Raw genomic sequence first — 15,017 nt, 5'->3', positions numbered from 1 at the left:
TTCTAGCAAAAATACTCTCTATTTTCAAATTCTTGAAATTTGATTTTGTATAAGAGAAATAAATTATACACGACCAAAGCAGACAAATGAAATTAGCATTTATTTCTGAAGCACTAAACTCACAATACAATGTTGTATTGAAAGAGAAACTAAGTAAGTGATGCTGTAGGTTGGTTAATTGTCCCCCAGACCCACAGGGAACAATGATTTCACACAAGAATACTCATTAAGAAAACTCTGCAGATAACAAAAGGTGCAATTACAAGCAAGTTTAAGCAGCATAGTATAAGGTGCTTTGTTTCAGCATTTGTAGGGTGGATTTACCCATTAACAGACAGATCGAAGAAATGTCACTTTTACAGATCATAACAAATGAGAGAATCTAAAATTCATTCACATGCTTGTTGGTAATAGGAAAGTGCTTCTTAAAAAAATGATTCACAAAGTAAAGATTATACTTTTACATAGTTCATTGTGTGCTCTTCAACTGTAAAATTTAAATTTTGGGTAATAATTTACTTTATTATATATCAATTATAGAGATAGATTTAATTGCAGAATTTAATACTACATGGGTTAAATTTTCTTATAAAAGAATATTCCAGTATTTCACTCAATAAGAATACACAATCACATCTCAATCATAAATTAATCTTTGATTTCTGAAACATATCAAAATCTGATTATTTTGATTTATTACTTCACCCCACATAGTGCTTCTTTCACCCACAGTCTGTGGTAAATTTCTTTGAGGTTTCTGTGATGTAATCAAAAGGGGACAAGCATTTTTCAGCAGTAAAAAATGATTTTGGGGGAAAATCTGTTTAAAAGGCCATCAAAAGGATAGTAAATGATAGAAAACTGAATTTTAAAACTAGTGCAATAAGAGGAGGCAATGCTTAGCAACATTGTTTGAAGTGTTTGGCACCACAAATTATTTCATTTTTTATGCAGGAAAATGTACTTGGGGGAAATTCTCTTTCCATGTTAAAAGTAGGAAAGCACATGCAATGTTTACTGGAAAAACAACCCTAAGCAATCGCTCCCTGCTCTCTCAAACTAATTGCTGTTAGCTAGAGCTGGAGATGCTATAGGATAAACCATGGCTAAACACAGGGGTTTGACACATTTCTTCAGGTTTTATAGAAACTGGACACCCACTGAAATGGGGCTGACAAAATATTTACAAAACCTAATTCCATTTAAAAATCAGCAAATACATCAAATATAGGAATGCACCAGGCATTTCAGAATCATGAAATAACTAATCCCTACAGACTCGGCAGGCAGGGGGAAATTCCTCTTTTAAACACCACATGAAGGCAAAGCTATTTTCAAGTTCATTTCAGGTGTGTTTTGCATGGTAAGTCTCACCCTTCTGAATCACTAACATGCACAGAACTGGAACTGCAACCAGTTGGGTGAGGCTGCTGACATGTTTTATTCATCAGTGTGGTTCAGCTTCCCAAGCCCTAATTAAAGTTTACACAACCCCATCTGCCCTAATGTGCCAGAATTCCTGTAGCTGCTGCAGTGCTCCTAAAGCCACTTGAAATTTTTAACATTTTTTACAGGGAATCCACAACATGCAGCCAAAGCAAATATTAATGGATTGATGTTACATCACTGTATCACTTGTCAAATTTATTCTTTCTTACTTTTTGTAGAAAAGTGCCAAAGAGCATCAACTTTTAGGTTGTCACTTCCATTGAGGAGGCAACAGTGGCACTGCAGGTCTCCTCCAACATCCAGCTGTGGTGCCTGAGCCTGCCAAGTGACTATTTTAAAACATATTAATGGTAGCTCTCTTTGCAAGCCCACTTTTATCCTTGGCATTCATGGAGGGAGACACCAGCTGTGCAGTGATCTCCATCCTACTGCCTTCCTAACAATTGCATCTTTTCCTCTGGGCATTTGTTTTTTAACCTGGTGCTTCTGGGCAGTACCAACACTGGTACCTGGACCATCCCTCTCTAGAACAGGGTGGCAGTTTCACTGCCAAAGAGGACAGAAGCTGTGCCAGGAAGGTGGAAATATCTGAAATAAAACAACTACAGATAACCACTGCTACATCTCCTCTGTACATCACTTCTTCTGCTGTGCCAGCAACTAATGGCCTTACACAATTCAAACACCTTACAGTCCTAAATTCTTGTAAGATTATTCGATATTAATGCTAACAACAGCTGAAGTGTTAATCCTTTATGGGAGACTTCTGTACTTTTCTCATTTAAAGAATCTCTTACAAATCAACATTGATTTTAATGAGATATCCTATGTGTTTTCAACTCTAAACAGAGTATTTGGCACTCAATGATAAAATCCTTCTTCTTTACACACATCTTTCCTGGTCAGTACTGGCTTGTTCATTTTATAACACAAAGACTAATTGAAAAGGAAATTTGGTGTGCAGAATCCCTCACTGCTCTTTCCAAAAATGAATTTGCAAAATGCTACCAGAGGATGGAAGCATCCTGGCTGGGTAGTGGAGGACAACACAAGCCTTCCACAGGCTGCCCAGGCTTCACCCACAAAGCAGATCTACCTCATGTATCAAAGACATTTGTGCTTCAAACCTAATCCCATAATCAGCACAGACACCCTGATTATTACCTAGCAACAACACCACAAGCCTGCCAATAGCCCTATGTACCAATGGGGTATAAACACAATTAGAATGCTCCTTCAGTGTTATGTATTGCACTTCAACAGTGTTTATGATCACAATTCTATGAATGCACAATTGAGCTCAAGTTACAATTACTTCTAGATGGAAAAAAATCTTTTAAAATTTCATTTTTCTATGTCCTTACTTTACAGAGTAATTTGGATAATTCAACAGGAATACTTAATGGAAGTTTAAAAAAATTTAATTTGAATTCTGTTCATAACACTGGTTCCCAGAACTGTGCTTCAGAAAAGTTAAATCTGTGGCTACAAAAGCTGGACTATGAATTTACTCCATTCCTGAAATTTCCAGCACATTCACACCTCTGAACTCTGCTTTTTCCCTTCCACTTTGCTATAAGAGATTGGAAAATACTATGCAGCCTACAAATGAATGAGCAGGTGTGGGTTTTAATGCAGAGGTTACACAAACCTACACAGCAGCTCAGATGGGACCTTGAACACACGTGGAAGTGCTGCCCATGGATCCCAGGGGATAAAGCAGGACACAAAATGCCCCAGCCCCCAGAGCTGACACCCAAGAGAGCAAAATGCCACACTAAGAAATTGAGTAGGGAAGGAAATGTCAGATTTTCAAAGAGATGAAGATGGTAAAAACAAACCAGGCTGATTCTCATGGATTAGGGCAATGTGTGCTCACTGCCTTGGTGCTCAGTCTGTGTCCCAGGTCCCAGCTCCATCAGCTCAGACCAGGGACAGCTTCCTGAAAAAGCTTCCTGAAAAACCACACACCTGGCACTTGTCTGGAGCATCACTACTGTCTCTTTGTCAAATGGCACCATTTGCAAAGCCATCCAGGGGATGTAACTACACAGAACCTTTAAGGTCTAAATAAACTCTCATGACTAAAGGCAAATTCTTTTATAATTAATTTAGTTTAGGCTTATCTTAAATGAACTAAGTATTAAATGAATTTAAAATTTATTTTTCCTCACAGTATTTCCTGTCTGAAACTATAGCTCACTATAAAGAGTGACCTGAAAATTAATTCATTATGAGCAATTAACACTTTACACTGAAATTACCCATTGATAGCTCTGCTCATACCTGTTCCATGCAGCATTGAACAGGAACAGTGTATTTAAAACAAAATACTCTAAAATATTAGCTTCTCTCCATCTCTAATAACTAATTTAGGCAAATATTAAAAAACTGTCCTAGACTGATTGTTTTGCACAATCATTATCTGCAGCCTAAAACAATCAATGAAGAAATATCTGGTTAATGATGACAACAGGACATCTCTATACAACACTGGTGAGAAAATAACCCTGCAAGCTTTATAGATACTGAGTTTTAATAGGAGCAGTCTCAGTACAATCAGAACTACTCACATTATAAATTATGAGGATGTTGGCAAAACCAGGACTCAACACAGCTGTCACTGAATTCTTTGATCACTCAGAGCTGTAGATCTGTGACTGTGTAAGAAATCTGTTGAGCTCTTGAGGCAGAAGTTCCTGCATGGATATTGTGATATTAGAATGAGAATATCCATCTGAAATTGGCATTAGTTGTATCTGCCATGCCAGGCAGTGACACACCACACCCAGCCCAGTCTCACAACAAACTTCCATTCAAACTACATTTCAATGGTTTTGTACCTGAATATTTTCTTACATGTCAAGATAGAGCAATAATGCAAAAGCTGCCCAAAGAGTTGGTTTTATCCCATCCTTTCCTCTTTCGGCCACATCTGCAGCTACAAAGGACTCCATCTGTTCTATCCAAAAGGCTGGATTCATTTTTGGACAAAGCACAGGTAGAAGTCAGGGGGTAAATACCTGCTTTCACAGGAAAGAAATGAGGAAATGGATGCTTGCAGCACATAAATCTTCTACTTGAAATGTCTCATTGACAAAAATCTAGCAAAGACTTTACCCTCCACAAAGAACTTCATTTCTGGAAAAAATATGATGGGTTAATGGGTAAAGAATGGATTTACAATGCAGCCAGTTAAAAAACCCTTCAGACACTCTCTGGTGAGCCAAAACAACTGGCACTTTAAGTCAGTGGGTGTAGCCAAGCTCTCTCAGGGGAGTGCCCTGCTCCTGCTGCAAAGCAGGGATGCAGAGTGATACGAGCCAGACGGATCAGGGGAGGCTGCACAGCCATTTTGATCATTCACATGCAATTCTTTAAAACCTCAAACAAACCCTGAAGCTGAGAGAAGTGTCACAGTTCTAGTCTACTGGATGAAATCTTGACAGCCACCTTCAGCCCAGTGCTCTGCAAAAGGGTAATGAGCTAATGCTGCAGTTTCTGCTAAGGAGTAGGGTAGGATGGAAAGTGGTGAAGAAAAAGGAAGGGAAAAAGACATGGAATGTATCTCCCTTCTGAGCTATTCCTATAGAAGCTGAAATACTGCAAGCATTACAAGTGTTAAAATACAATTAAAATCTTTAATACTTCTTTTGCAAGGGGGTACAGCCTAACGTGTGGGAAAGCCATGGGAAATGGTAGGATAAGCCTGGGAAGACCTCACCTATTGAACAGCAAGTGGCCAGTATGTAAAATGGTTCTGGAGAAATGTTACTCTAAGTATTATATTGCTTTTTTGAGCAAATTCATAAGCTTCCCAGGTAGACTTCAGCTGCACTTGGAAATTTTTCAGCCTACTTTCACATACAAGTGTGATTTTTTTTTAAGAATTGATTCTATTGACATAGCTACACTGGCAAACACTCCCATACAAGTGCACTTCTGTCAGTACAGGTCAGTATAGCTGCCTCTGCTTTTTAAGTTCCAGTTAATTGCCAAAATCACCGAAGAAGAAAAAAAACTTTCAATATGCATAAGGTCCACATTCTAAGCTTTTGCATTCATGAATATTTAAAGCATAACTCATTATCTGTGGCTCTCCCAAACCCACAGGGAATGTTACATACCAGACGAACAGGACCAGATGTGCCTTAGTGGGGTCTGCTCTGAGCTCCTGGCACCTGGCAGTGATTATGGCTGAGCTGGACACACACACTAGCTGGAGAAGCTCTCCTGAAAGCTGTCTAACAAAGCAAAATTAAAGCAGCCATGAAATTCCCATGCATGTAACACTGATTAACTACAGGTCTAAATAAGACCCCTAAGTCCACATTTTCTAGTACACCTTAAGCCATTATCAAACAACATTTATGTATCCCTACTTTTTACATTGCCTAAGAACAGTACAATCAGAAGACAGATTAAAAATTAGCGAGTGAGATTTCTGTATAAAAATAATAAAACTTTAAGACAAAAGCCAAAGGATAAATATCTAAGATATCTTTAGTCTTCAGTTAGCTCATCAAAACAGAACATATCCTTTAGAACATATGTTACAGATATGCTACACTGTGTATCTTACAGAAATGCTACAAATGGGAACCCACTGTCTCCATCATTTGAATGTTTTTCAAATGAACATTAGCAAACGTTGGAGCTTCAACTAAGTAGTTTATTTTACAACAGTAACTGAAAACAGAAAAAAAACAAATTAGAAAGTGCTTAGCGACTTCCCTCCAAAATAAACCCAGGCATCAATTCATCCTCTAAAGCTTTGGTGCCGTTTGGATAAGGGCTCTCACCACATACCAGCGTGCAACTGCAGTGTGTTGTCCTAACTTGCAGCTTCAGTGGTTAATAAAAACATTAATAACATCTGCTATTAGCAAGCTCAAACAGTTGTAATTAAGAACAATGATTCTAACGTTGATCTCCAGAAGGTAATGGCAGAAAATCTGTTAGTGGAAACAAAGCAATAATCTAATTAAAGGAAAATGAAGCACAGATTTTTCTGTAATCCAAATTTACTCTTTAAGGTCATCAGTTAAATAATATACATATTAATCCGTCTGTCACAAACCTGCCTTTTAGCCAGTGTATGTGCATTGACTCCTTTTGATCTAGGGCAGCAGTTCTCAAACTTTAGGTCAGTTCCTTTTCTCTTTAGGAATACTGTACAGGCCCCTGAATAACTCCCTACACAATCATATATTATGCATTAATTTGCATAAAATACAAAAAATACATTATTTGCAGACACATACACATATTTAATTCAAATATACACAATGACTATCAGCACACGTACCCTTCTTTCCCTAAACAAGAGCTTAGGAATCCAGGTCTGTACATAAGGGGAGTGGAGCTGCAAAAGGGAGGGAACAGAAATACAAAATGCATCCATGAGCATCCATGCACAGGTGGTGGGGAACCAAAGGCCAAGAAGGTGCTGCTGCCTCAAAGCCCAGGCAGCTTCCAAGAGCATCAGTAACTGGAGAAATGTATTTGCTCCACAGAGTGTGAGAGGGAAGATGGAGTGGGACACTAAAATCCCACCACTGGGGTCTGCAGCATCCAAGACAAAATCTCTTGCCAGAGGGACAAATCAGGGCCACTGCATATTTCTCCCAGAGTTGCCAATGTTGGCATTCCTCCTGCTGACCTGCAGCTCCAGGCTCCCTCATGGCAGCAGCAGCTACTCCTGGACAAGCTCTGAGGGTGGCCTCACTGTTCCTTCCTCAGAGAACAGCCAGCACAGCTCACACTGGCCCCTGGATAAGGAAAAGGTGCTTGGAAGCTTCCAGTGAGGCAATAAGAATACGCTACAGGGAAAGACATGTTAGAAGAGGTATCAGGAAAAAGAACATCTGGGCTATGCTGTCCCTTCTCTACCCCCAGTCTCTAAAGCAACTTGTCTCAACATGAGCTGGTCCTGGCTGCAGTTTTCAGCCCCTCACACCAAGGCATTTGGGAACCTGACCCCAAGTGCTCACACATTTCCTCAGGGTCCACTCTGAACCCCCATTTGAGAACTGCTGGTCTAGCTTAACTAGCAGCATGTGAAACTACAAACCTAACACTTAATGCCCCCTTAGTGCATAGCAGCATTCAGAGTAAAGTAACATGTGCTTCAGTTACCTCTGGCAGGAGTGTCAGTAGCCTGATCACGATGATTTTGATGAGACATCTACATGGTTTATGGTATTTTACAGACTTAGAGAAAATACTATAGTGGCAGAGATGAGGATAAGCCTACATGAGGAAAACCAGCTGCCAACCTACCCCTTACAAACAATTTGCTCAAGACTAAAACAAACTCAGAGAGCACAACTAAATGCATAGCATTTTACTGGTACTAGTGCTTCCACAGGGCCTGTGGACACTTCTGTTAGTTCAGTCCAAACACTGCTGTATGTGGGAAAAGTCTTTCAGAATACAGCAACACAATTTAAATGGTGTCTAGATTGGGGTGGGGACTGGGATATTAATCATAACTCATAAGATGAAGTACATGTTGGGGAATACCTAACCTATCACAGCATATTTCACTTCATGTTTTTCCATGAAAAATTTCAACTCAAAGCATTACTCAGGCTTTACTATAAACCTATTAGTTGTTGAAAACTACAGAGGACTCCTGGTATAATCAAAGGAATATTTTAAAGTCTTTATGTGAGGAGAGCCCCACCTACTTAACAAAACATCACAGTAACACTCATGCCACAGTGAAGATGTTGGCATATTACTGTCGGTTCTGTCACTGAGAAACTGTTGTTTAAACCTTCATGTTCACCTCCTAGGATTCTTTCAAGGAATTGATACGTGCACAGATTTTCAATGCAGGTCCAAGCTTAATATTCATTGCACTCATAAGGTGATCCTCCTTCAACAAGAGGAGAGCTTGTCCATCAATTTCTTGTGCTCTAAATTCATCTGCAATATCTTGACAACCTAAAGGTAATAAAAAATATGATTAAGAAATGTCCATTCTTAGATCAAATGGTTTTATCCACACCAGATCTTTCCAGCTACACATTTTCTAGTGCCCATCCCTTTAGCTTGTTGAACCTAAATTACATGCAAGAGTTCAATATTATGATGGGAATTCTGAAATAATATGAAAGTAATCTTTACTACAGCCTCTAATTACACTGTAGTTCTTGGAGAACTACTCATTGGGAATTTCAAGTCCCAGCAAAGACAGAATTTTCATTTCATTAAGAGGAAAAACCTCTCATCATTGGAAGCGATTGGGTAAACAGCACTGAAATAGCAATCAGGAACATAATTAAGTGGGTTCTTTCCAGCAAGAAAAAGATATTATTATCTAATTCTATAAAAGATAACTATATTATACTGCTATGTGTAGTGAGAACATCCAAATAGCTACAATTTCCAAAAGAGTTAATTCCATCTGTGTGTTACACCACAGAACTACGGAAACGAAGTTTTGATGTATGGGCTTTGGCACAAATATCTCATGAAGATACTTATCATTAGTTATCAGAGTGAATATTCTACACATAGCAGTAACTCGCTTCACAAGTGCAACTTTAAAATGGTTGGATCTTTTTTCCCCATGTTAAACTCCTTTTCTCAACATGAAATACCAGTTTCAGGTTACTGAAGATCATAACATAGAAAAGACTCTACATGGGTTGGACAGTCCCAAGTAACTGAGGGCCCCTTTCCACTATAGAACACTGTGGAAATAAAGGTTCCTCCAAAGATGTTCTGGACATGTGCTGAGCAGAATCAGCCAGTTATGCCTGGCTCTATGAAAGCTCTGTTAGATGGATAAATGTCCTCTAACAACATCCATGAGAGCACTCATTGTCAGTTGTTTATTTGAAGCTTCTTTCCCTCAGCCATGTTTTCAGTGGGGTTTTTTAATACATTTGTGTTCTTAATCCAGCAGTCTCTCCATCTGTCTCAGAGCCTTTCAGACACACTTGAATTTGTGCTCCACCTTCCATTCCTGATTTCAATTATTCCTCAAGTAAGCTGATTTTTTGGCATTTTTGCATTTTCCCTTTTTAAAAGTACACTGTTATAGAGATATGAAATTACCGTGAAGAACTTTTCTACCTAGATGACAGCTAATTTTGTATTCTCTTATGTGTTCAGATTTAAATTCCATAAAGAACAGGTAGACTAATTTCCTGATGAATTTATAAATGTGTGCAAGGCAAATGGAAAGGAATCATGGAAGCAAGTATCAACATCCAAACCTGAATTCATTTGGATTATTACTGTGTGAAGGTTGTAATATTCAAGATTGGAAAAGGTTAGCTTTTTACAAAGAATAAAGCACAATTTTTTTAATGATTTGTTAATCAGACCTCATGCAACAATTAGCTCTGAAATCATCATAAAGTTTTTCTTATTGAAGTGTTGACAACAGATAAAATATCTTCAAATCAAATATTGAGTATTTCTGGGAAAGGTATCATGGCATGTGTGATTTGAGACCTGAACATTGTGACTGTCAGACCATACCATTTACAAAGAATCTGAGCGATCAGGAGAAGTTCTTATATTTAGGAACAAATCTGTTCCTATTGAAATAGGAAACTGGATATTTGTTGCTGCTAGCTTTTTCCTTTAAGCAATTTCCATGAAACTTCTTAAATACTTTTTATCACAGTCATTTTTTGAAAAGCAGAGGATGTTGAAGTAAAAGTTGAAGGTATTGCAGTTCCCTCATCCTGAGTATATTCTTAAACACTTTTGCAATTGCTTGTTGTGCAATAACTTGGCCAAAAATAAAAAAGGGTGGGGAGCAGGTGAAAGGTAATTGATCTTGCAACTGAAGAAAGGAGAACAATTCTGCTCAGCTTAAGCTGATCTGTCAATTCCCCCAGAAGAAGCAGCTAACAGTGCAAATGTCCTGGACATTGACTCCTCCAAAAGGCTCCAGAGGAGCTCAGGAAAGGCCTGACAAAGACACAATTCCATTTCAGCTACAGACAGCACAGAAAGCTATAAATGAAAACAGATGTCCCTAATGTTTATGGAAAAGTGACAAATCACCATCTCCTGCAGCATGGCAGATGGTCTGCACAGACTGCACCAAGCAGATATACAATATAAAATACCATACTGAAAATCATCTATATTATTTTCTGCATTAACCCATCTTGGAAGTATATGATACAATAATTTTTCAAGAGAGTGACTTGAGAATATACTGGAAAGAATAAATCCCAAAATCACCCAAAAAGCCAAATGCAGTGATGTAGCAATAAAAATTCTGGCATGTTGTGAATATAATTTTAAATATCTATTGAACTTTTTTTAAAAAAGTATTTGATAAACTAGGAATTCATATGGAGAGGAATGAGCAACTATAATAACTTTTTATTACATACAAATAAATATAAGTTTGCTTAAAATCAAAGATCACATTGTTTATAGACTACAAAAAACTAAACCAGATCCAGCAGCTAGTGAAATACTGTAAAAGTAATGGTTTCAAAACAGAAACCACATTTTAAGAATAAAATTTTTGGTTTCATATTTGCAAGTGAATTGTGTTTATGTGGCACTTCAATTATTCTAGCACAGGAACTACCATTTATTGAGACCCTAGGATTAGTTACTGAATTAACTAGAGCCTCAAATCCATAAAAACAGTAACTGAAAACAGCAGTGATTGAACTACACTATAACAAAGCTCAAGTACAGAAACAGGAATGACCACATCCCATACCTAAGGAGCTTTGCTTGTTTCTACAGCCATCACTGCAGGTTCCCAGAAGCAGATAGTGTTACTGAATTGCAATAAACTATCAGAAGCAAGGTACTTCAAGGCTGACTTTTGCAGATTTTAGACATCTCTTACTCAATTCTTTGCCTGACCTAATACAAAAGACTGTCTGTCATAATGCATGTATGACTTAGCAGTGAAGATATATTCCTTACAGGTTAATAGTCTAACAGGATTCACAAAAAAAATCATATAGCATTCCAGAAAAAGTAGAAAATCAGGAACAAATGTAGCCTTGGTTTTAATGGATAAGCAACAAAAATTCTGGTATGACTGCTGCTGTGGAGCTCTGCCTTGCTATCTGTAGAGGTTACAGTGTCTGATTAGATAAAATGGCATCCTTGGGAAAAAGTGGGGAGTGAAGCTTTAAATGTTATGATAGTTAGGAAATGATAAATATCAAATAACCTGAAGATGACATAAAGGTAACTGTGAATATTGAGCTAAAGGAAAGGTTTGTGAACAAAGAAAAAACAGATTATTTTTTCTGAGAACAAGCTGAGACCAGCAGTATGCAGAATTTCTAGGCAGAAGATCTCTGAGAAAAGCTATGCAAAATAAATTTTAACTTTATGGCAGAAAGTTGCTTATTCTTTTTTAATGACTTGTATCATGACAGGTCTTTCAAACTTTTCAGTTGTATCAAGGGAAGTAACACTGTTCTTGCTTTTTCTACTGAATAAGCAGCAAGGGAGGAAGGAAGAGAAGAAGGAACAAGTGAGGAGGGAAGAGAAGAAAGCAGTGTACAGGGAAGAAGTCTGATCTCTCTACTGACCTCTTGAGAGAAGTCAGACTGAAGGAAGGAACAGCTCTAATCTCCATCAGCTGGGATGCAACAGCAGAAGTGGGATTAGTTCTATCAATATGGGATTTGTGCTGAAGGAACAAGCAAGAGGAAACAAATCACATTCCAGTCTCTATCACCAGCTAACACTGCTGCTGTTACCACACCACCTCCTCATCACAGTGCTGCTATAAAGCAAGGAACTTCATTGTTAAAACCAACAGAACAAGTTATTGCCCATTCCATACCAGGCAGAGAATGAATAAAGGCCCAAACTTCATCAACAGTCCATACTGAGGGGTCAGTTTGCACCACTGGTAACAGGTCGATGCTCTCTGGCATTTTCCTCATCCTCAGCTCCCGAAGCTCCCGCTCCCTCTCCCTCTCACTCTGCCTCCGCAGGCGCGTGGTCATGGCCGTTGGAACAGTGTCTTCATGAGGAGCCAGATCTTCTTCTGCAGATGGATAAGTAATTGGAAGCTGGAAAATGCAGTAACTACAGTATTAGGCTTTATTTGCAATTCCCAAAGCAGTGCCATAGTTTTAAGCAAATATTCCACAGACCTGTCTAAGAAAATGATCCCGTGACGCCCCCTCAGGGCCGCTCGGCCGACGCCCGCGTCGCCCAAGACTTTGGCTATCTGACTTCCGATTCCAACGACTGGTCTTGTCTGATGGAAACAGCCCAAATTTCTTAGTGCAACTAAGGCTGTGCCTAAAGAAGTAAGATATATTCAATAATGCACTAGTAGTTTTTTTGGACTGAATTCAATCATGTAACCATAAAATCAGAGTCTTGTAGAAATGCCGCTTAATTGCAACAACAGCTGTCACAGAAATACAAGAGAAAGGTATCTCAAAGGCCATTTAATCAAAACCCTCATCTCACTGTGGGATCAAGTACATCCAGATTACCCCTGGAAGACGTCTGTCCTTCCCATTCTTAAAAATTTTCCACGACAGAAATACCTTTGCACTTTATCTCAGAGTACAGTTCTGCTCTGAAATGTCCACTTAAAACCTAAAATCAAATTGTATTTTCTGGTTCCATTTTCTCTACCTAGCTGATACTCAGTCAAAGGAGGATAGAGGCAAAAATCCCATGTTAAGATTAAAGGATTAAATCCCTTTAAGATTACTTTGCTGGTGGTATCCCAAGAAGTACCAAATCAAAACTATATATTCCCACCACCTGAATGGGAATGTAGCAGACACATGAAAAAGGTCATGTCCAGATACACTGATGCCAAAAGAGAACTATGTGATGACTAGAAATGGGAAACTCTTCCCCATTTCTAAAACTTATAGTATTAAACATCAGCTTTCTAGTTGTTACAAAGGAAGACTTTGCATTCAGATGTTGACTGTGAATTCTTGCTCTTTAACTAGGAGAGATTAATCCATTAACCAGACAATGATAAACAGTAACTACATAGAGTTACCTTTTGGCACAGGATGTGGAGCAGAATCTTTTTGACCGTAGAAACTTATTGGGATATCCCATTTTTCCACAAAATTCACACTTCAGAAGATCATTTTCAATTTCATCCAGTCCCTCTAAAGAAGGAATGAGGAATAAAGTTAGTTCCAATGACACAAAACTATGTTCACATCTCTCACCTCAAGAAGGCAAAGATCTTCAAATATTTAACACATTCAATTAAATACTCTGATTAACAGACAATTATGCAAAGCTAAGCAAGTAACAGATTTAATTCTGTCTTGAAAAGATCTTGAGCAAACTGAATCTTAATGAACCTTCAATTAAGTTATTCAAAGAACTTAATCAGTTCCTTGTTGAATTTCAAGCCATCCATGAGCAGGTCTGCCCTCAAACACAGCAAGCAATTAAAAAAGAAGGGTTACATTCCTCATGAATTGCTTCATAAGGAGTTCATTAGGAGAACCAGGCCTTCCACAGTCTAAATACAAACTCTCCTGTAATGACATAATGAATTAACCTTTTAAAGAACTTTCTTTGAATAAGCAGCTGCTACAACCAAAGGGACTTGTGAAAGCAAAGAAAACATTGAATCTTGAGTATATATAACATTCAATCAATGAAAAAGATAAGTAGCATGCAATAAAGAAAAGGATTATGTCATCTGCTGATTTACAGCTTATTGTTACAGAGTATTTTCTGTTATTGGTGAGGTGAGACTGGCATTTTCCTCCTCTACAAAAAGCACTAATGCAGCAAAGAGCTGGAAATACTGAGAAGGGTATTTGAAGGGTGTTTCTATCACACACAGTCATACCCTGGTTCACTATCAGAAAATCTCCTCTATTTAACTTCTGTGTACATGGATGTGTCTCAGTGTTGGAGGTTTCCTACCAGCGAATCTAATGAGTAGTTACAAATTCTCTACATAAACCTAACACCAGCTGTAATGAACAATAACTAAACCCAAAACTATGAGAGTTAGGATAATTCCACAAAACAGACAAGCTGTCTGAAATCTGAAACACAGCATAGTGTTAATCCTGAAAAGAAAACTGGATTAACATCTAATGAAACAAATTAAGGACAAAATAAGTGCTGCAAAGAGTTTTGATATGGAAGAGGGAATAGAACTGTTTTAAGAGGATGAAAGAAAGAGCTGCATTAAGCCTAAATTTAAGCAGTTCACTAATAATACCTCTGGTGCAATAAGGATACAAGCTGTGGGAAAGAAAACCCAGGGGTGGCTAAAAAGTTCTGAACTTTCAAATCTTAGATGAATTTATACGAAATCGTGTGTTCACAGAATAACTTAGTTTTTCTGGGCCAGGCCACAGTTTGATTCCCATTTCATTGCACACAGAACTGGAGGGGGGAAATAGGAATTTAAACAAAAACTGCAAACCTTCTGCAATCATATCCTCTATCTCTGTGTCTGATGAGTTGTCTGCATGTTTTGTGTTCTGCAAATCTGACTCAACACACACCACACTCATTATCTGACCCTCCACCAGCAATCTCTTCTCTGCAGGCTGTTCTACCAGCAAAGATGAACGACTGACCTAGTGCAATAA

General features: G+C 38.3%; 1 protein-coding gene across 6 annotated transcripts in view; it reads right to left on the bottom strand.

Annotated features, from left to right (window-relative positions):
* Positions 1 to 82: 82 nt before the first annotated feature.
* The window catches only part of PHC3 (polyhomeotic homolog 3), a 29,043-nt gene continuing 14,108 nt past the window's right edge, over positions 83 to 15,017 (bottom strand). For 5 of the 6 annotated variants that reach the window (XM_058843874.1, XM_058843875.1, XM_058843876.1 and 2 more), the window contains 5 exons: positions 14,849 to 15,005; positions 13,445 to 13,559; positions 12,567 to 12,717; positions 12,251 to 12,482; positions 83 to 8,400 (listed from right to left, as the gene is read on the bottom strand). In XM_058843874.1, coding sequence (XP_058699857.1) covers positions 8,246 to 8,400; positions 12,251 to 12,482; positions 12,567 to 12,717; positions 13,445 to 13,559; positions 14,849 to 15,005 — 810 coding nt within the window. In that variant the 3' untranslated portion in view covers positions 83 to 8,245. Of the gene's footprint in view, positions 8,401 to 12,250; positions 12,483 to 12,566; positions 12,718 to 13,444; positions 13,560 to 14,848; positions 15,006 to 15,017 lie in introns of those variants that run through there. The other variant, XM_058843879.1, reaches the window with a different exon arrangement.

This window comes from Poecile atricapillus, chromosome 8 (genome assembly GCF_030490865.1).
Source record: "Poecile atricapillus isolate bPoeAtr1 chromosome 8, bPoeAtr1.hap1, whole genome shotgun sequence".
NCBI classification, from domain to species: Eukaryota; Metazoa; Chordata; class Aves; order Passeriformes; family Paridae; genus Poecile; species Poecile atricapillus.
This window is presented reverse-complemented; position numbering and strand designations above follow the sequence as displayed.